Genomic DNA, 23396 nt, shown 5'->3' with positions numbered 1-23396 from the left:
TGGGCAAATACACTTTTTGTGCTTACCTTTCTTCATCTGTGAAGTGAAGATAATACCTATCTCAGCCTTTTAGGGAAGATTAAATGCGTTATTACGGAGAAACTGTTTACCACAGTGCTGGTCAGATACTAAAGGAGTACTTCGTGTCAGCAGTGTTTCAGCAGCATTAACAGATCTTCCTTTGGATTTTAAGTTACTTTTAGTCATCTACTGTCATAAATAATGTTTATTTTTATACATGAAGCTTTTTTCTCATAAATTACTTCCTTTGATAATTTGTGGAATGGAAACAAAAAACTTACTCTCCTTCTATATCTTTTCTTTCTTCAATTGTGTTCAAGTTAGGTGATTTCTAAGTGTGCTGGTTGAGATAGAACTACTTTCCAAAAAACCCAAAGGAAAACACAAAGGGCGCATAGAGCGCTTGCAAGAGGCAACCATTCTTGTGACTGTGTTGGGCAAAGGGATTATGTTTAAGGTTCAGTTATCTCGTTTGTTGGGAAGGGGGATTAAAAATATGTCATAAGATTCTATTTCTTAAAATAAAATAATATATACATAATAATGTATATAGTATAGTGCCTGGCAAACTTAAATAGATAGATGGTAAGGGCTCAAAAAGCTGTAGCTAATGTTACAGTTATCAGGAACAAAATTAAAATTATATTATGTAATTTCTCTTGTGCATCTGGTAAATACAGCAAGTTTGTGTTCGTTTATTAATGTCAGGAATTGCCTTTTAGAACCACTCATTTACATTATCAACATTTGAACTATAATAATTTAGAAAAACTGATAGAGGGTAGATATTTGGAATAGTTTATGATAGTATTTTTGTTTTAATTTAATTAATTTTAATTCTCACCTGAGGATATGTTTATTGATTTTAGAGAGAGAGGAAGTGGGGGGAGAGAGAGGGAGGGAGGCAGGATCTATGTGAGAAACATGGACCAGTTGACTTCCATACTTCCATACACACCCTGACGGGATTAAACCTTCAGTCTAGGTATGTGCACTGGCACTGACTGAAAGTCAAACCTACAACTTTTTTTTTTTTTTAAGATAATTTAGATTTTTAAAAAATTTTTATTGATTTTTTTTACAGAGAGGAAGGGAGAGAGAGAGAGTCAGAAACATCGATGTGAGAGAAACATCGATCAGCTGCCTCCTGCACAGATGTGCCCGCAACCAAGGTACATGCCCTTGACTGGAATCGAACCCGGGACCTTTCAGTCCGCAGGCCGACACTCTATCCACTGAGCCAAACCGGTTTCGGCAAACCTACAACTTTTTTTGGTGCACAGGAAGATGCTCCAACCAACTGAGCCACCCAGCCAGGGGCTTCATAACAATATTTTTAATTGCACCATTTAAATTTTTGAAATATTTCTGGTTGTCATTTAGAACTAATTCTCAAATGTTTTAAAAAATGAACAGCAACGCAACAAAATACATTAAACTAATAAAGCAGGTTAAGGATTGCCAACTTTAATATATAAACGGTTCAAACAAATATGGAGAGGGTGCAGGCTGGGCTGAGGGAACCACCGCCCTCCCGTACATGATTTTCGTGCACCAGGCCTTTTGTAGTATGTATAAAATCTGTTAAGATATTTTGCTTTTTCAAATGATAATTCCCAGTGGTTATAAGAATTTGATGAAGCAGGCATTCTCATTATTTTGATATAATCTAATGGGAAAACAATTTAGCAAAATATATGAAGAGCTTAAAAAGTTTATACTTTTTGACCCAATTTTCCTTTTCCTGTTATTGTGCGACCCTAAGTATTGCAAAATGAGGACAGATATTTTTCAATAGTCAAAGATTTTCACTTATATGTTTCCTATAATAAAAAAAAAAATTTAGCCAACAATAGGAATTATTTTTTAAAGAATGCTAAGGTTTTTTTTGTTGTTGTTTTAAGAATGCTGTTTTCTGTTTTAGAAAGAGAAAGAGATAGAAACATCAATTTGTTTTTCCACTTACTTATGTATTCATTGGTTAGTCCTTGTATGTGCTCTGACTAGAGATTGAACCTACAAACATGTTATATTGGGATGATGCTCTAACCAACTGAGCTACCCAGCCAGGGCAAGAATACTATAAGTTTTTAAACTTATAGTATTGGAAAAATTCATATCATAAAAAGCAAAGGGAAAAATTGAATAATGAAATATACACAGTCACTATACTTAAAAGGGCATAGAAGAAAATGGGGGAAAACCCATGCTATTGTTAGGATAAGGGATATATATATATTTTTAATATTTTATTGATTTTTTACAGAGAGGGATAGAGAGTTAGAAACATTGATGATAGAGAAACATCAATCAGCTGCCTCTTGCACACCCCCTACTGGGGATGTGGCCGCAACCAAGATGCATGCCCTTGACCGGAATCGAACGTGGGACCTTTCAGTCCGCAGGCTGACGCTCTATCCACTGAGCCAAACCGGTTTCGGCAGGATAAGGGGTATTTTTTATTTCTTTTATTTCAAGTACATTATAGGTTTTTTTTTATCCTGAGCATTTTATAATCATACATAAGGTAAATATAAAGTAAACTTAATTCTTATTCTTGACATTTATAAATTAACAAATGCCGTTTGCTCACCATTTATGAAGAAACACACACTTTGTTTTCTGGCTATATTTATTTTAGAGAAAATGTTTTAGTGTTATTTAATGAATACATGGAAAGAAAATTAACTGAAATTGGAGTGAACTTCAAGATCACACCTTGCCCTAACCGGTTTGGCTCAGTGGATAGAGTGTCGGCCCATGGACTGAAGGGTCCCGGGTTTGATTCCAGTCAAGGGCACATATCTCAGTTGCAGGCTCAGTCCCCAGCCCTGGTTGGAGTGCATGCGAGAGGCAACCAATTGATGTGTCCCTCTCACATTGATATTTCTCTCTGTGTCTCTACCCCTCCCACTCTCTCTAAAAAAAAAAAAAAAATCACACCTTAAGTTTCCTCTGAACTCTTGGTGTCAAAATTAAACACTTAGATAACAAAATAAGACAAAGGTATTACAAAAAACAAACTATAGACCAATACAGTATGAACACAGATGTAAAATCCCTTAAACACATTATAAACAAATTGAATCCAGCCATTTATTAAAAGGATAATTATAACTAAGTAGGTGCACCCAGTGTGCAAGGAGTGGTTCCACATTTGAAAATTAATCAATATGATACAACAACAACAAAAACAGCCCAGCTGGTGTGGCTCAGTTGGTTGAGCCTCGTCCCATGCACCAGGAGGAGGTCACAGGTTTGATTCTAGGTCAGGGCCCATGCCCAGGTTACGGGCTCTATCCCCAGTAGGGGGCAGGAGGCAGCTGAGCAAATACTTCTCTCACTGATGTTTCTCTCTTCCTCTCTCTGAAATCAATGAAAACTTTAAAAAAATAGATTCAGAAAAAGCATTTGAAAAATGCCGGTATCCATTCATGAGGAAAACTGAACAAGCTAGAAAGAGAGGTAACCTGATAAAAGGTAAAGGTATCTGAAAAAACCTACAGTGATGCTAATACTTAATGGTGGAAACTGAATGGTTTCCTCTGATCAGGAACCAAGGCCAGGCAGGATGTCCAATCTCAACCACTTATATTCACCTTTGTACTGGAGTGCCTAGCCAGTGCAATCAGGAAGAAGAAGAAATAAAAGGCATACAGATGTGAGAGAAAGAAATGAAACTTTATTTGCAGACACGATCTATGTAGAAAATTCCAAAGAACGTCCAAAAAAGCTACTAGAACTATGACTGAATTTAACGAGTCACAGGATACAAGGTCAATATACAAAATGTAATTACATTTCTATAAACTAGCAATAAATAATTGAAATTTGAAATTTAAAAATGCAACTTATAGTAGCATCAAGAAACCACAATTAAGGATAAGTCTAGCAAAGTTACATAAAATTAAACACATGTAGGAATGCGTAAACACATGGAAAAACTTTTGTTTATATTGGGAAGGGTACAGAAGTTTTCTGTTAAATTTTTTCGAATATAGTTTATTTTTCTTAGGTTCTTTTTTTATGTAATGATCACATGTGTAATTTTTTCTTTTTTTTACATTGTATGCATGTCATAAATTCATTACAGTTGCAAATTTTATATCTTAGCCATTCGCCAATGTTGGTTATTTATATTGTTTCTAAGTTTTCAAAATGCAATTTCTGCATTTCTCTAAATTGGTTGGTATATACCCTACCACAGATAAATTTGAAATTATGGGAAGAATGGAATTAATCATTTGACTTTAGAGCAGTATAATTGGTATTGGTGAAAGATTAAACTTCACACTTGCATTTGACCACCAGAATGAAAGTTTAGTATGTTCTTGAGATCCGTTTCTAATATTTATTCTTGATAGCTCATTTCTATTATCTTAGAAAAGTTATCTTTAAAATATGTGACTGTGACTTTTTTACATCAGAATGACATTCTTTTGTTAATCTGCTTTTCATTGGACAGTTACATCGTGTGAAGTCTTTTCTTGGCCTTTTAGATATCTGAATTCCACTTATCTAGTACAATTGAGTACTCCTTCATTGTTACTTTCTTTCTACATATAAATGCCTGTCATAGCCCCCTGAAACTCTTTGTACTAAAATTTACTTATTAACATATCTGTTGCCTACTGTCAGATTGGGAAGGGACTTTGTCTTGTGGCTTTATATACTTAATCACTAGTATAATTAGGTGCATGGTAGATAATGTGGTACTAGAGGTCCATTTTAATAATTGCACCATCTATTTTCTCTATTAGAGGAAAGACCAATTTATACTTGAAGATGTGCTAATTTCTAAGACAGTGACCCTTTATCACTTCCTCAGTTAATTAGTAAGGTGCCAGACTGGCCTGCTGAGTGCAAATGTGAAACAAGGAAGTAATGGGTTGATATTAACCAATTTTTTGTTCATGTGACAGGTGTGGGATTATGAGACTGGAGATTTTGAACGAACTCTTAAGGGGCATACAGACTCTGTACAGGATATTTCATTTGACCACAGTGGCAAACTTCTGGCTTCCTGTTCTGCAGATATGACCATTAAACTATGGGATTTTCAGGGCTTTGAATGCATCAGAACCATGCACGGTAAGGAATAGAGGGTGGTGTTTTGATATTGATTTCTCACATGGCATTCCAGAATTAAGAATGTTGTTTTCTCACCGTGTGCAGGTTCCCTTCATTAAATTCTTAATTGTCTGTGTCGTTGAAGGACTATATGATGTAGATAGTCCATGGATAAGCCATAGTTGAGAGTTGTTTTTGTTGTGATGCTTTAAGTATCTCTTAGTGGTTTATATTAAATGTGAAAATTGTTTTCACAAATATTTTTTAATAAGAAAAACTGCTAGGACATCTATCTGTTTTTGAGAAAATGAAGTTGTTAGTAGGGTGTTTTTATTTGTCTTTTTTTAAATCATTTTTCTCAATTGGGAAACGGAAGTTGAGAGAGTGGGTATAGTAAAAGCTGGAATCCATATTTCCTTGCTCACTTTTTAATATTTCACATATATTATAGTCTCATTGTTAGGTTGTTGTCTGGGTTTTGTCACGGAGACTATTCTCTGAGGTAGTTTAGTTTTGTGGAAAGAGCTTTGGAATCAGATATCTGGGTTTAAATTCCTACTTGTTTACTTATGGCATTAGGAAGTTTTAACCTCTTTCATCTGCAAGATAGAGGTAATAATACCTAAGTCATAGGCTTGTTGTGAGGATAAAATGAGACCACATACAGGCATACCTTGGAGATATTGCGGGTTTAATTCCAAGACCACCACAATAAAGCAAATATCACAGTATAGTGAGTCATGAATATTTTGGTTTCAGGGCATATAGAAGTTGTGTTTGTACTACACAGTTCTATGAAGGGTATAGTAGTATTCTGTATTTTTAAAAACTCAATGTATATACCTTAATTTTAAAAAACGTATTGCTAAAAAAAATGCTGCTCATCAATCTGAGCTTTCAGTGAATCGTGATTTATTTTTTTGCTGGTGGAGGGTCTTTCTTTGGTGTTGATAAAAACTCGCTATCTGTGAAGCACAATGTAGCAAAGCACAGTAAAACAGGTTTTCTGTACTTGATTATCTTGGTTTAATACCTGGCACATAGAAGGTGCTCAGTAAAGAAGGGTTTTGTTTCTTTGTGGGTTTTTTATTATTATTATTTGTTTCGTTTAAAATATATTTTTATTGATTTTAGAAAGTAGGAAGGGGGAGGGATAGGGAGATAGAAACATTAATCAGCTGCCTGCTACATGTCCCTCTGGGGATCTTGAGCCCACAACCCAGGCATGTTCCCTGACCAGGAATCGAACCAGTGACCTCCTAGTCCATGAGTTGAAGCTCAGCCACTGAGGGACACCAGCCAGACTTGTTTCTTTAAACACGATGAAATTTAAATGTTTGTATTTTATATAAGGAACATATACTGTGTTAGTAATAAAATATTTTTCTAAATATATTATTCAGAGATGTTGGCACATGAGTAAGCTACATGATTACATAGAGAGTGTAATTTGAAGAGTGTGTTTTCTTCCCTAATTAAATGCATTTGAGAGGCTTACCAAGTAGAGGAATTCTGTTGAATCCTTTCATAAAATCTTCGGACTCCCTGGGGCTCTTTCCTTCGAGGATAACTGATTAGTTAGGATTGTGAATAATGTATATGGAATAATACATTTTTACCACCATGAATATCAACAAAAGATCATTTCAACCACTATTTTAAATATAGAATCATATCCCCATTTTTCTTACCTAGTCTTTTTAGCTTTATTTCTATTTTCTATTGTAGAATATGAACAATGGAAATATTTGTGTGTTTTTCTAGTATTCGTACATAAACATTCAGTGTATTAATACAGGGGTGGGCAAAAGTAAGTTAAATTACCAGCCATCATTACCTAAAAGATAAATTAAAAGTAAGGATATGAAATAACAACAACAAAAATATAAAATACAGTATTAATAAAGAATAATATAAGAATAAACTGTGTTTCGCATACTCAGAGCTATAAACCTACTTTTGCTCCACACCTATATATTCAGATACTGATGATACTGGCACCTTACGGTTTTAAAACAGTTGTGCAGTTTGAAATTAATTCATAAATTGAGTTGGCTATTTATTGTGGATTATTTTATTGGTTGGTACTAGTTCCTTTTTTGTGTAAATCCAAGTTTTTAATCAAATTTAGAATAAAGCCCAGTGTATTTAAAGTTGCTGTGTTATTTAAAATCACATGGTGAAATTCTTGTGGTAAACAGGTTTAATTGCTCTTGGTGGCATTTCTCGATTCCTTTATTCTAATCTAACCATGTCGAGTCACACTTGACATCTGAGTGCAAAAGGTTAATATGTTGCTGTGTTATGTATTTTAGGCCATGATCACAATGTTTCTTCAGTAGCCATCATGCCCAATGGAGATCATATAGTGTCTGCTTCAAGAGATAAAACTATAAAAATGTGGGAAGTACAAACTGGGTAAGTAGATTTAGTTGAATATCTGGTAAAGAGATATTAAACAAAATTGTATTCTGAATGTTCCAATAATTTTAGCTTTTACCCATAATGATCATCGTGGCAATTTTATTATGTACTTTAAAACTAAGTTTTGATATCTAAATGTATCTTCCCCCCCAAACAGAGAAATTATAAAAGAAAAATCTATGTCCTTCAAAGCCATTTTCTATGTAATGGCTTGTTTTCTCTGTGGTCTTCTTTTAGGTTATCTCTCTGTGGGTTGAAATAAAATGTAGATAACATTTGTACAGGTATGCCCCTATTAGGTTTAATTTGGTTGTGCTTAGAATTACACGATTGTTAAAATAGAACCTTAACCTACTGGTTTTACCCAGATTAGTAGAGCATGCTTTTCCCCCAACATGGCCAGAAATATTTTTGTTAGGTTTATTGTGTGTGTTTAATTTTGAAAAGATTTTCTCTCTATATTTTACTTTCTAAATTTTGTTGATTTGGTTAGCTCCTTAATGATTCTCCCATAAGCTTATTTTAACTGATGTTTGACTTTCCAGCCTGTCCCCATCTTTTATTAACCAGGAATGTACATTTATTCTGTTGACTTGCATATGATTTCACTAACTTGGTGTCATTCTCTTCATTCCAGTACACATAGTAAGTTTTGCATTGCTTCTGGGAAGTGTCCCAATGGATTACCATTCACAACATAAATTATTATTTATTTTGACAGCTACTGTGTGAAGACATTCACAGGACATAGAGAGTGGGTACGTATGGTGCGGCCAAATCAGGATGGCACTCTGATAGCCAGCTGTTCCAATGACCAGACTGTGCGAGTATGGGTCGTAGCAACAAAGGAATGCAAGGCTGAGCTTCGAGAACATGAGCATGTGGTAGAATGCATTTCCTGGGCTCCAGAAAGCTCATATTCTTCCATCTCTGAAGCAACAGGATCTGAGGTACTATGACTTAGTGTCATTTCATGATTTTATTGCTGATAGCGCAGAACCTTAGATAACTTTTCTGATGCTCAATTTCAGAACCATTAATGCATTTAAAAATCTGTATTCCAGAATTACGAATCTTATCATTTTTTGCTCTTTAACTTGCAGGTGATTATATATATGTGTATATATATAATTTTAAAAAATATATATTATTGATTTCAGGAGGAAGGGACAGGGAGGGAGAGAGAAGCATCACTGATGAGAGTCATTGATTGGCTGCCTCCTGCACGAACCCTACTGGGGATTGAGCCTACAATCCGGATTTGTGCCCTTGAATTGAACCGTGACCTCCTGGTTAATAGGTCAATATTCAACCACTGAGCCAGGGGGGCTGGTCGTGTTTATATTTTTAAACCACTTTTTATTATTGCTATCAGCTGACCCGTGTTGTGTAATGGGGATGGGGATTCTCCTAAAGAGGGAAAGTGGTTATTCAAATTATTAGAAATGCCATTGTTTTAAGAGTATGCCAGTGCAGAATAAAACTTATGGAGAGGTTAAAGTTATCTTTTAGAAAAAATCACCTTTTTTATGGTCATAATTATTTTATTTATAAAATAATTTTTGGTGGAATGCATTTTAATATTTCTCACTCCCTCTCCCTTTCTCTCTGAAATCAATAAAAATATATTTTTTAAAAATATTTGTTTAAATGAAGAATATTTCATATGGAGGTCTCTGATAACCCTTGATCAGACTTTTCTATTACAGATATTTTTCCTTAGAGAGAGAGATCAATGTGAGAGAAACACCAATCAGTTGTCTTCCCAGATAGCCTGCAAACTGGGCATGTGCCCTGACCTGGTAATGAACTGCCAACCTTTCAGTGGGTGCACAGGACAATCGATGCTCAACCAATTAAGCCACACCAGCCAGGACACTATTGTGGATTTTTAAAAATTACATTTTAACAAGTGAAGGAGGAGAATCTTTCCTCTTCCCCACCCTTCTCTCCATTGTATTTCTAAATGAAGCTTCTATTGTAATCTGTTTTGGCTGGCTGGTTGCATTTTCGAATTCTTTTTACTGCCCTCTGGTGGTAGTTACATACAATATGTCATAAATTTGATTCTATCTGGACTTTAGATATAAATGCTAAATTGTATAGTTTTAAGATCCTTCTTGATTACAGAAGTCTTGAACAGTAAGTTTATCATCGTGGTATTGTAGAAACTGAATTTTTAAAAAATTTTTATTGGTTTGAGAGAGAAGAGGAAGGAAGAGAGAGAAACATTTACCGTATTTTCCGGCGTATAAGACGACTGGGCATGGGCATAAAAGATTTTCCTGGGTTAAAAAGTCGTCTTATACGCCGGAAAATATGGTACCTGACACTCTATTCATGAGAGAGACCTGGGCGAAAAGCCTATTTACTGTTACCGTATTTTCCGGCGTATAAGACAACTTTTTAACCCAGGAAAATATTATACGCCCAGTCGTCTTATACGCCGGAAAATACGGCATATTAATTGGGTCCTTCCTATGTAGCCTATGTAGGTTAAAAGATGTGTGCTTTTTTTGTTTTGTGTGTTTTTTTAATCCCCACCTGAGGGTATGTTTTACTGATTTCAGAGAGGGGAAAGGGGAGAGAGAGAGAAAGAAACATTGATGTATGAGAGAAACATCCTTCGATTGCCTCCCGTTGGGGGTCGAACTGGCAACATTTTGGTGCACAGGATGATGCTCCAACCAACTGAGTTATACCAGCCAGGGCAAAACTTGTCCATTTTGATACAGTAAAACAAGATGAATAAGTCCTGGAGATGTACTGTACAGCATACTGGAAATTTGCTAAGGAGGTAGTTCTTAAGTCTTCTTACCAGTTTTCATTTGTTTAAAAAATGCATTTTTATAAAATTGGAAATACAGATCATTAATAGAAAAAAGTCATTTAACTCCTTATATAACTTCTTGCATGGGAAACTTAATTTTTATATGTTTTCTATAGACTAAGAAAAGTGGCAAGCCTGGGCCATTCTTGCTATCTGGATCCAGAGACAAGACTATTAAGATGTGGGATGTCAGTACTGGCATGTGCCTTATGACCCTTGTAAGTTTGAATAATCTCACTACTTCTTTGTTTTCTTTCCTTTTTTAAGTTTTTTGTTGTTGTTTTTTTTTTTTTTTTTTTTTTTATAGCAAAGGTGGAAATTTATTGAAGAACAAGTTTGTTGTTGTTTTTTATGGTTCACTTTTTATTTTTTTAGTAATTCTTGTTGAAAGTATTACATATGTCCCCTTTTTTCTCCCATTGACACCTAGATTTCAATATGAGGATATATTATATGAATGATAGTACAGGATTGTGGACATTCCTGTTTGCTTAAGAGATTTCCAAGAGGATCTGTGGACATTAATCCAAGTAGCAGTTTTTGTAATTTGATAAAATAACTCTGTTAGTTTTAGAGATTCCTTAGGTGCTAACTATACTTTGAAGTTTATGATAAACACTTGGAAGTATCATCAAGAATTAGAAATTTAAACTCTCCTCTAGTAGTGTTCTGAACCAAGTTCAGATATACAATATTGCTGTTAGAAACGGTGGTCCACATTTAAAATTAAAAGCATGTGCACTCCTCTTCTGTAACAACACAGGTCACTACTAATTCCCCTGGAAGTTTCTGGCTCCTATTTTTCAGTTGAAGGTGGGGGAATGGTTGTACCTTTTCTGCTTTATTTTGGTGCAGGCAACGAAATGTGATTTGACTTTTGTTAAGGCTTCTACCTCTAGTTATTGGTGGCTTTACTATAAGAGAATAAAGTTTTATAAATAAGGGCAAAAGCAGAGTGAACAAAGGCAAAGGACATGTCATCTTGGTTGTCTTTTTTATCTGCACTATCCAATATTGTAACTATACTAGCCTCATGCAGTTAATGAGCTAATGAAATGTGGCTAGTGAGACTGAAGAACTGAATTGTTAATTGTATTTAATTTTGGTTTATATTTAAATAGCCACATGTGATATTTTCTTACATTATTCTGTAGATTAATTTGGTGTTTTTTAAATAAAAATGTTATGCTTGTACATACTGCTTTGTAGCAAACTTTTGTAGCAAACTTTTAATTTAGAAGGTATATGACACTTGCTCATGTCATTAGATACACTCTACATTAATTACATGCAGTGCTTTGATAAACATCTTTGTTAACTAAATCTCTGGGCCTGGTCTTAATTATTTCTTAGGCTAAATTGAAAGAAATGGAAATGCTGGGACAGGAGATTAGGTGGGTGGGTGAATAAATATACAGATGACTCTATACCCTTCACCTACAGCAGGCGTCCTCAAACTACAGCCCGCGGGCCACATGCGGGTGTTTTTGTCATTTTGTTTTTTTACTTCAAAATAAGATATGTGCAGTGTGCATAGGAATTTGTTCATAGTTTTTTTTAAACTATAGTCCGGCCCTCCCAACGGTCTGAGGGACAGTGAACTGGCCCCCTGTTAAAAAAGTTTGAGGACCCCTGACCTACAGTCACCAGTTTTTAACATTTTTTCTGTGTGTGTGTGTGTGTGTGTGTGTGTGTGTGTGTGTTTATGTACATTTTTTTGAACAATTTGAGTTACTTGACGTGTAGACATGACAACATGTATCTCCTAAGAATAAGGGTTTTCTACCATTAACCATGATACAATTATCACACTCGAGAAATTTAACATTAATGTACTATATAATTTCTCCAATTATCCCAGTAGTGTTCTTTATAACTTTATTTTGCCTCTTTCTAGGAGTCAGTCAAGCATCACTCATTGCATTTACTTGTTAGTTTCCAGTTTTTGTTTTTTAATCTAGAAGAATTTCCTAGACTTTTTTTTTTCCTGTTTGTCTGTTTTTAGCTTTTGTGTGTGCGTGTGCATGTAGTTTCAGTGGGCTTTTAGTTACGACTTAATATTTTCATAGATGCTATTTAAGTAATTTATTTCTTCATTAAGTCCAATACCTTTTTGTTTTTAAGGTGGGTCATGATAACTGGGTACGTGGAGTTCTGTTCCATTCTGGGGGGAAGTTTATTTTGAGTTGTGCTGATGACAAAACCCTACGTGTATGGGATTATAAGAACAAGCGATGCATGAAGACCCTCAATGCGCATGAACACTTTGTTACCTCCTTGGGTATGTATGAGTTATGAGGTTTTTTTGAGCAAATAGATTTTGGAGTGTAACAAGTTTTATGTAATAACCATGTGGACTTTTCCAGGTAAGAAATGACCATGGCTTTTAGGGCAGAATGGGTGAAAAACTTAGTGAATCCTATCATTTGTTTTAAATTACCCTTTCCTTAATTCTTTCTCGCCATTGTCAGCCTTATAATACAAAAATTACTTTCTCCATTGCACAATTTTGGTTTTGGAAACTAGAATTGTGAAGAGGATGATTACTGATGACTCTAATGCGTAATTTTTCTTTCCTACTAATTTTAAATTTCTCAAAGGAAATATTACTCGACCTTTTCCTTCTGGCAGTTATATGCTATCATGTACTAGAAACTCAGGGAATGCTATTTAAGTTTAATAAGCATCTTTTAAAATGTCTACATATATAAAAGCCTAATATGCCAAGTGTCCCCTCGGGAGTTCTACCAACCGGGAGTTCGATCGCTTGCTGTGACGTGCGCTGACCACCAGGGGGTGGCACGGAATGAAGGAAGGGCCCGGCTGGAGGCTGGCAGCGGGGGAAGGGAGGCCCCAGCTGCCAGCCACTAGGGACCCTACTCGTGTATGAATTTCGTGTACTGGGCCTAAGCATCAGTGATGAGAATCATTAATTGGCTGCCTCCTGCAAGCCCCCACTGGGGATCGAGCCTGCAACCCAGGCATGTACCCTGACCAGGAATCTCCAACTGTGACTTCCTGTTTCATAGGTCGATGCTCAACCACTGAGCCACGCAGGCTGGGCTAATAAGCATCTTTACTATCATCTGGACCTGAATCTAGAAGTGAAGAAAGTGAATACAGTAAAAATATAATACATTAGGGTATGATGGATTTAATGGTGAAGGCAAAGCCTCAGCAGAATAGGGCTAATCCACTTCACAGGATATTTATAAGGATTTAACATGAATTGAATATAAACCATTAGTATTTAGCTTTGAACATAGTATATGTTCAGTAAGTGGATACATTAAGGTTATCCTTGTAGATTTGAGTGTTTTATTCAGCTTCATTTGGGATGGTGGTAGTGGAGGTAGGTTTGTTTTGTTTTGTTTTTGTTGTTTTTTTGTTTGTTTGTTTTGTTTTTGAGCTGTTAATATAGGTTTTAATCATTAAGTCTCAGTTTCCCTAATCTAGTTGATACCTTCCAGGGGTGGATGTGTGGGTGTGTATAGATAAAAGTAGGGTATTCCTGGCCCTTGGACTTGCTTGTTTTGTGGCTTATTAAAAATTTTATCTGTCTCAACCTAATTTTACAAAAGCCTTTTCTTTTTCTTTCAGATTTCCATAAGACGGCACCATATGTGGTTACTGGCAGTGTAGATCAAACAGTAAAGGTGTGGGAGTGCCGTTGATTGAGTCTCTTTTGGCCCCTCCTCCTGATTTTCCTCTGGATGCACTCTGATGATACCATGGTTACCCTATTGAGCTCTGTTTAAATAAATATTGTCCTTTCATGTAAATTATTCTGGATGTAGATTGAGCTTATTAAATGTTACACACAAAGTATTCATGCATGGTGAATCCAAATTGTATACTGTAAATTTACATACGTTGTCTAGAAGTACCATAGGGTTTAAAAACCTGGGCTGGCATTGGTCACACCAGGCCTAAGAAGGCAGAAATTGAATAATTGAACTAGGGCACTAAACTGAATAAATTGACAGTGTCATTTTATGTTGGATTATTAATTCCTGTTTTTCTTTCTGCTATCTGTTGGTGCCTGACTTAATGGCCTCATTTGGGGGAAAGTGGTGGTTATTAGGGTTTTTTTTCTGAAATGTGTATTTATGTAACATCACTTAAGTGTGCTTAATAAATCTTCTTTAAGGATGTTAGGTAATAAGGCTACAATTCAAAATCTTCTGAACCATATATGTAATTATTGAGGATTACACATGGAATTTTTGTCATGACACATTTGCCAAATCAATAGGATACATTTGTTTTGGCAGCCTATCAAGCAAAGGCTAGTGGTATATTTATGTAAGAAAATGAGTGTAAATCTCAAATAAGAAAAATTTCAGCAGCTAATAGCAAATCATTTATTTCATTTGGGTCTTAATGCTTTTAGCAGATTAAAAAATACTATGATACTGTAAGCTTCTATTCTCCACATTAAACACACTTCTAGTTGTATTCTCCATACTACTAGACTGTGTAGTGATGTGACTTCCAAGTAGAATTTAATCTTCCCATTGAGTGTGTCATGATACAAATCACTATTCATTTTTTATATTTTTTAGAGATGTGCAATGTGCATTACATAATGACAGAAAGATTGAGAAGCTTATGTATGCTCATTTTAAGGGAGGGGGAGAAATATAGCAGTTTTGTTTTTCAACAGGAATCTGACCAATTTGAACTGTGTTTAACTTGCAAGTTAAAAATGACAGGGTTTAATGGAGCGTGCATAAAATGTACTGTGTTTTCACCTTTTGTTTATATATAAATGTTTATAAGTATATGGACTTATCAATTAAGTGGATAAGTCTGTATATGTATATCACACACATACAACCTCCATGTCCTTGGGCCCTGGATTTTTGAAGAAGTGCTAAAATACACAAATAGAATAAATCTTGCTGTGGAATACCATGCTTTAGAATAAACCCTTTTTGATCTTAACGCTTCTGAAAACTAGGTCTGAGTCTATGGGAATTTTTCCCACTCACAGGAAAATCACTTCTGCCTAGCCAGTGTGGTTCAGTGGTTAGGCCTCGACCTATGAACCAGGGGGTCCACCCGAGTTTGATTCCAGGTCAGGGCACATGCCCTGGTTGCAGGCTCGATCCCCTGTGTGGCGTGCAGGGGGCTGCCGATCAATGATTCTCTCTCATCATTGATGTTTCTCTCTCCCTCTCCCTTTCTCTCTGAAATCAATAAAAATATATATTTTTAAAAAATAACTTCCATTATCTGCCTCTACCCCCAATTTGGCAGTTCAGCATTTTACATTTCCCTGATACATAGTGTATTGTGATCCAAAGTTACTACAAGTAAATTTAAGAGAATTTTTGTCTGACTTTGGAAACAATATTCCATTACAAATAATTAATAAAAAATTTTATTGCTTAGCTAACCAGGTTTTTTTTTAATTGTTATTTGAAAAGTTAATGAAATAACAAAACAGTTTAACAAAGAAATTTATTCTGAATTTCATTTTATTCATTTGTTTAATGTGGTTTTTAAAATGTTCCTTTTAGTATTTAATGGAAATTTGGTTTCTGGAAAAGACAAAGGGTTAGAGTTAACGTCCTGTAGATACACAGAGAATAGGTCGTATATTTACTAAAAGCAGTTTTATGTCTAGCTTGTGTCTTTTTTGTTTGTTTGCTTGTTTGTTTTTAATTCCTGAAAGACCTCTCTGGAAGGAAAAGTGTTTTGAGAACTAATGGTTATTTTTGAGGACAAAAATTACAACTTTAAGCTAATTTCTTAAACTCAATAGAATAACTTTCAGGACAAGACTGCCTCACAACCCTGCTCACACTGAGAAGTCTTTTTTGTTAGTTTGTTTTCTCCTTAGCTGTTCTGACTGGATTTTTTCTACAAAAGCTATGGAAAATATCTGTTCTTGTTTGCTGCTATTTCCTGTCCTATTTTAAGAAATATACCTAGAAATGGTGCATCTTAACATTTGTTTGTACATGTATAAATGTCTTGTATTTTAATTCATTTTTAGCATGTAGCAACACAAATTGTTTAAGGGTAAGCCACAACATCTAGAAATCATTCATAGATTCGAACAATAAAGGAAAAAATGGTACCGATTTAGGAGGAAACAAAGCTGCTGTCCACTGGGTTTTTTCTCCCGCAGCATACAGTGACTTGTTGACAAAGAAGGAGAGACGTTGTTGCTCTATAAACAAAGTTATCCTTCCTTGGGAGATGGCCACAGCCTGCTGCTTAGTTGAATTACCAGACATCCTCCATTTAAGAAGCAGCGAACATTGAATCTCAGGGATGGTCCTCAACTGGATCCAAATGTAAGGAGCCCTGTTTGAATAATGAAGGGGGTGGGGGAGAGAGATCCATCCAGAATCCGATTTTCAGAGGTTTCCTGTACTGTTGTTTGAAACTGCCCTGTTGATGCCCTTTCTTCCTGTTTTCTCTGTCTGCTGTCTAACCCTGTGCCTTGCCTGGGATAAGTACAATGATGAGGTTACTGGTTTGGATTGTAAGTAGAGGAATTTATTAATTGGTTTAGAGGTTCACTGCTGCTTTGTCACTTTCTCAATCAAATTGGCCATTTATTTATGAAATAAAAAGCTGGTAGAATCGCATCCTCAGATGATTATTGACTTGTGTCTGTGTGAAAAGACATTCCAGTGCCACCCTAATATAACGTGCCCAAGAAGTCCTCGCTGCACTCTTGGAAGTGCAAGCCACGGAAACTGGTTTAGACATCACTTGGAGAATAGTTGCTTTTTGACATGGCATCTTGCACTTTAGGAGACTAAGACCGTCCAGTTTCGTCCATGTGTGGTGTGACCAATGGTGTGCCCAGAGCACTGCTCTAAAATCACTAGTGTTAGCAAGTCGTCCGGGCCCTGGGGCGCTCACTGTAGTCTTTGGAAGCTTTGGCTCTAGATCACCAAGCCCAGTCTCCTTACTGTCAGTGCCCTGCTCTCCTGTTCGCCTCTTTCTGTTTCTGTGTGAACTTCCAGGTAATGTCACTCATTAAATAGTTTTTTGTAAATTTATTTAAAGAAAAACTATTTAAAAGTAAAGGATATTTTGTTTGTTGACAGTGGTGGCTTGATAATCCTTAAGCAACTGACGTTAAAAGTGTTGGATTGAAGGACAAGGCACTTAAAATGGTTCCTCTTTCTGTCCAGCTGTATATAAATCCAATGTGTTAATCTAGATGATGCAAAGAAGACTCTCCTGGTAGAGAAGCAACATGTACAAAATTGGTGGAAGGGCTTTTTTGTTTTTTTCCTGTGGGGTGGGGGGAGGGCAAGCTGGATTTACAAGTCACAACTGGACTGAACTGGCCTTTTTATCTTTCCACTATTATCATGTAAGTAGCTGCTTTCTTGTCCTGCCTATCCTTCCGTCATCCCTAAAGCTCACTCTGAAGATGACAAAAATAAACACAAAATCTTCGGGTTAGAAGTTGATTCTGACTGACACTGACACGAAGGCAAGCATTGATTTCATGAATGCTGCAGAGGTGGTGATTGGAGAAAACAGTTCCCCAGACTGTAAGAGTTAACTGAAGATGTTGACACAATTTTAAAAAATCAGTAAAGGAATGTATATAATATTGCTCTTGTGTTTTACAGTAAGATTTGTTGCTCTCAAACTGTGTAAAACAAAAATTTATTCATGTTTTCTGCATATTAAAAAATCTTATTGTACCAATTGGTAAACTATTAAATGCCTATAAACCTAGGTGTGATTTTTTTATTTTTTATTTTTTGTCTCCTTGTGCACAGCTTTAAAACTTTGAGTCCTCAAAGGAAGTGGGACTGTGTTAAGCCCAGTCATAGAGTAAGACTGGTGGGTGGCAGGGCCTTGATGGAAGGCTTTTTTGCTTTTAATAGTGTCAGCACTGCCTTTGCTGTCTGCTTCCTTCTCGCTATTTGGAGAAAGAATCTAAGAGCATCAGCTGTAGGGGCTCTTGTGGTGAATCTGTCAACTGCAGACTTTCCGAGGACCCCTCTCCTCCTTTCTGAGCACTTACCCTTCCCTCCAGCAGCCCTTTCTGACCGTGTCTCTACAGCTGAGGCCAGAAGCTGAAGCCAGGAATCACCTATTATAGCCCCTCTAAAAAAGACGGCCTTGTTGTGATCAAGGCCCAGAGACAGAAGTTTGGTTTGAAATTTTGCATGATGTGTGCCAAAAGTGTTCACCCTTGCCCTAGGAAACCCCAACGGCTTTCTCTGTGCTTTAAAGTGCTTTGTGTTATTTTAAAAATGATTTTAGAGATTGCTTTTTTTGTTCTACTTTATGCGTTTATTGCTTGATTTTTCTGTTGAATTTATAGGGGTAACGCTGGTTAACAAAATTATATAGGTTTTAGATGCACAATTCTACAATACATCATCTGTACACTGTACTGTGTTCACTCCATGTCGGTGGTGTTTTTTTGTATGTTCCCTGATCAAACCTGCAACCTTGGTGTATTGGGATGATGCTCTAACCAACTAAACATGTTGGATATCCTGCCTTTCATCCCCAGTCTACTGCTCAGCGCCCAGAAAGTCTAGGACACCCAAGAAGTCTCCAGGCATTTTTATGGATAAAGGACTTGCTGAATGATGTGGTGGCTCTTACAGCCCAGTTGTTTTCCTGCCTCCTAAGGCAGTACCCTCCCCCGCCCCCTTACACCCCCAAATGGGAAGCTGGGCCAAGAGCATCAAAGTAATTTGAGGTTACAGTTCCCTGTGTTTTGCAGTTTTACCATTCCCTTGCAGGGCTTCTCTTCCCCCAGGCTAAGATCCAGATGACCACTTCCTAGGGGTGGAGCTCTAGCCTTAGTAATTTAGCTGTTCAAAACCTGTTGAGTGACTCACTGACAAGTCACACACATCCAGCTTGCTTCCAAGATTCATGGTTATGTCCCTGATGAAGGATGAGGGATAGGAAAGGGGGAGACTTGGTGGAGAAATGGTGTTGCATCCATGTACATATACCAGGTGACGGCTGCTGTCCTTGTTTAGTCTTTGGTGAAACGACTTTCATGGAAGAATCCTCTAGCAAGTGATTCTCCAATGTTCCCAGGCGAGCAGAATCAGCATCACCTGGGAACTTGTTAGAAACAAATTCTTTGGCTCCATCTCATACCTGCTGTACCCAGAACAGGATGGGACCAAGCAAATTCATCTTCACAAGCCATCCAGGCAGCTCTGCTGCAGGCTCAAGTCTGAGAACCACTGCTCTAAATGACTCGGCTAACTTCTCACTGAAGGAGAGATTTGGACAAGTCACTGGTCCCTGGGCCCCACAGCTGGGGTTGAAACTCAGTTTTCCTTTCACCATCACTTTGACACATGGAGTTTGATCCTTTGTAAAATACTTAGTATGGTCATCATTCCCACTTAGTCACCAGCCCACTTTGTTTTTTTTTTTAATATTTATTGATTTCAGAGGGAGAGGGAGAGGGAGGTAGAAATATCAATGATGAGAATCATTGATTGGCTGCCTCCTGCACACCCTGCACTGGGGATTGAGCCCACAACCCAGGCATGTGCCCTGATGGAATCAAACCATGACCTGGTTCATAGGTCAACGCTCAACCACTGAGATACACCGGGTGGGCCAGCCCTCTTAGGGAATTACCTGCCATTTGAATGCCTATTGGTGCCAACACTTACCTTATTCTCAATATACACCTTTATTCTCATCACTTCCTGGTGGTAGATATTAGCACACGTTTAGGAACTAGAAAACAGGCTCACTTGTTAAGTCATATGCCAAGGGTTTTAAGCTAATTAAAGGGTGAGTTGGGATGAACCCAAATACACCTGCTCTTTCTCTTATCTGGTTCTGCTTGTATAAAGAATTTTATTTGCTATTTTAAGTGTAAGAAGGACCTTCTGACATCTTTTAAGCAGTTTTTAAACTTAGTGATACAAGAAAGGCCCTCATCCCATCCTTGAGAACCTTGCTCACATTACAACCCCCTGCTAACTCCACTGTGGGATGGCCATTAAGAATAAGATGGAGCCCAGCCAGCGTGACTCAATTGTTGAGCATCTACCTACCTATGAACCAGGAGGTCACGGTTGGATTCCTGGTCAGGGCACATGCCTGGGTTGCTAGCTTGATCCCCAGTGTGGGGGGAGTGCAGGAGGCAGCTGATCAATGATTCTCATCAATGTTTATCAATCCTCCCTTCCTCTATAAAAATCAATAAAAACTTTTTAAAAATGAGGTGGAGGCTGAGAATGCTTAAGCAAGAATCACGTTGCCCACACTTGCAATTAGGAAGACTCATCAATCATTCTACATGAAATGACTATTCTCAGGGTAATTGTGTATTGGTCTGCATATTTTAAAATTATTATTTAAAGTATTACATTGATTCCTTTTTCCCTCATTGACCTCTCCCTGCTCATTCCCACCCCCTCCTCTTATTTTAAAATGTTTTTTTTTTTATTGATTTCAGAGAGGGAGAGATAGAAACATCAATAAAAGAGAATCATTGATCTGCTGCCTCCTGTACACCTCACACTGGGGATTGGGCCCGCAACCCAGGAAATGTGCCCTGAACGGGAATCAAACCATGACCTGGTTAATAGGTCAATGCTCAACCACTGACCATGCCAGCTGGGATTTTTTTCTTTTTCTTTTTAAAATCTATTTTATTGGTTTTTTACAGAGAGGAAGGGAGAGGGATAGTTAGAAACATCGATCAGCTGCCAGGTCCTGCACACCTACTGGGGATGTGCCCGCAACCAAGGTACATGCCCTTGACTGGAATCAAACCTGGAATTTTTCTTTTTTTTAATCAATAGGTTTGCCTACTTAATAGGGGTATTTCAATTTCCATTGAAGAGGGTCATCTGTCTTCTCTAGGTGTCCTGATTAAGCATACCTTATTTGATCTGCCAATTTAGACTCTGTTATGGATGAGGAAATACATCCAGATACCTTATTTTCAGGTTCAGGATATTTAAGAATTCCTCAATGAAGTCTGTTTTCTCAGTATTCACAATGACAGTTGGAGGGTAGGAGTGCAGACAGGTGATACCTTAAAAGTTTAATTTGGGCCCTAGCCAGTTTGGCTCAGTGGATAGAGTGTCGGCCTGCAGACTGAAAGGTCCCAGGTTTGATTCCAGTCAAGGGCATGTACCTTGATTGCGGGCACATCCCCAGTAGGGGAGTGTGCAGGAGGCAGCTGATCGATGTTTCTCTGTCATCGATGTTTCTAGCTCTCTATCCCTCTCCCTTCCTCTCTGTAAAAAATCAATAAAAATATATTTTTTAAAAAGTTTAATTTGGTTATAGTCCTTTAAAAAATATTTTTAAGTTATAAAAGTAGTATGTGTCAAAACAGTGGTTCTCAACCTTTCTGATGCTGCGACCCTTTAATGCAGTTCCTCATGTTGTGGTGACCCCCAACCATAAAATTATTTTCATTGCTACTTCATAACTATAATTTTGCTACTGTTATGAATCATAATGTAAATATCGGTGTCTTCCGATGGTCTGAGGCGACCCACAGGTTGAGAACCGCTGCTGTAGAGCCTAAGACATCGGAAAACAGATATTTACATTACGATTCATTAACAGCAAAATTACAGTTATGAAGTAGCAGCGAAAATAATTTTATGATTGGGGTCACCACACGAGGAACTGTATTAAAGGGCCGCGGCATTAGAAAGGCTGAGAACCACTGTGTTAAAAGAAATCAAAAACAGAAAAGCCCTAGCGGATTTGGTTCAGTGGCTACAGCACAGGCCTGTGGACTGAACGGTCCCAGGTTCAATTCGGTCAAGGGCCTGTACCTGGGTTGCAGGTTCCCCGGCCCTGGTCGGGGTGCATGCAGGAGGCAATCAATCAATGTGTCTCTCACATCGCTGTTTCTGTCTCCCCCTCTCCCTTCCGTTCTCTAAAAATGAATGGAAAAATATCCTCGGTGAGGATTAATAACAACAACAAACAACAACACAGAAGGAAAGTTAGAATGGAAAGTGAAAGACCAGTGTGTGGGGCAGAAGAACACATGGTGGGTATGGCTCGCCAGTTAGTGAGACTTCATTTCAATCCTGAACAGCTCCCCATCCGCACAGGCCATGATCTAAAAGGTGCCAGTTCTCTCACCAACTCTTCTGTGGATACCACCACTCGCCCTTTTTAAAAAAACAAGTGTCGCCAAAACCGGTTTGGCTCAGTGGATAGAGCGTCAGCCTGTGGACTGAACGGTCCCAGGTTCGATTCCGGTCAAGGGCATGTACCTTGGTTTCGGGCACGTCCCCAGTGGGGGGTGTGCAGGAGGCAGCTGATCGATGTTTCTCTCTCATCGATGTTTCTAGCTCTCTGTCCCTCTCCCTTCCTCTCTGTAAAAAATCAAGAAAATATATTAAAAAAAAAACAAGTCTGTCAACTAGGGGAAGGAGGGTTAAATTCACACCTAGAGCCTCTTGTTTCCTTGAGAAAACAACAGCCCCTTGTCCCTTAGTTTGTTAAAAGGTATCTGACACCACTAATATGCTTAAGGAATCAACCGTGAAAAATGGGCCTTCTCAGGTGACTAGAAGGTCCAGGAGGAATTCAACCTGATCCATTCTCAGCTTCACAAGATGATGCCCCATTTCTGGAAGTGCTGTGAAGCACGTGACCAAGACAAAAGGTCATAGGAAGGCATGAGATTGTAAAGGGGGGGCCATGGGGAGAAGGGGGTGTCGGCAGCATAAGTCAAGGTACCCAGGGCGCTCTTCAGGCATCACTTGAAAGAAAAACCTCAAGGCAGGGATGTCTTTTTTCCAGTTGGCTTAGGAAAACTCAGACATTAGGGTTGCAATTTTTTTTTCTTTTTAGAATGTCAAAGACACAACGAACGTTCCAAGTATTAAAAAAGGCATTCAAGCCTTGCTGGTTTGCTCGGTGGATAGCGCGTTAGCCTGCGGACTGAAGGGTCCCAGGTTCGATTCTGATCAAGGGCACATACCTGAGTTGTGGGCTCAATCCCCAGTAGGGGACGTGCAGGAGGCAGCCAATCAGTGATTCTCATCATTGATGTTTTCTCTCTCTCTCCTTCTCCCTTCCTCTCTGAAAT

The 23396-nt window shown here is 37.6% G+C and overlaps 1 protein-coding gene across 7 annotated transcripts in view; it reads left to right on the top strand.

The window, feature by feature from the left end:
• Positions 1-14341, top strand: part of PAFAH1B1 (platelet activating factor acetylhydrolase 1b regulatory subunit 1) — a 63107-nt gene extending 48766 nt beyond the window's left edge. For 4 of the 7 annotated variants that reach the window (XM_008147901.3, XM_054708796.1, XM_054708799.1 and 1 more), the window contains 6 exons: positions 4944-5112; positions 7407-7509; positions 8237-8465; positions 10462-10563; positions 12470-12626; positions 13946-14341. In XM_008147901.3, coding sequence (XP_008146123.1) covers positions 4944-5112; positions 7407-7509; positions 8237-8465; positions 10462-10563; positions 12470-12626; positions 13946-14019 — 834 coding nt within the window. In that variant the 3' untranslated portion in view covers positions 14020-14341. Of the gene's footprint in view, positions 1-4943; positions 5113-7406; positions 7510-8236; positions 8466-10461; positions 10564-12469; positions 12627-13374; positions 13489-13945 lie in introns of all 7 variants that reach the window. The other 3 variants (XR_008554665.1, XR_008554666.1, XM_054708800.1) reach the window with 3 other exon arrangements.
• The last annotated feature ends 9055 nt before the right edge of the window (positions 14342-23396 follow it).

The sequence above is a fragment of the Eptesicus fuscus genome, chromosome 20 (assembly GCF_027574615.1).
Source record: "Eptesicus fuscus isolate TK198812 chromosome 20, DD_ASM_mEF_20220401, whole genome shotgun sequence".
NCBI lineage: Eukaryota > Metazoa > Chordata > Mammalia > Chiroptera > Vespertilionidae > Eptesicus > Eptesicus fuscus.
This window is presented reverse-complemented; position numbering and strand designations above follow the sequence as displayed.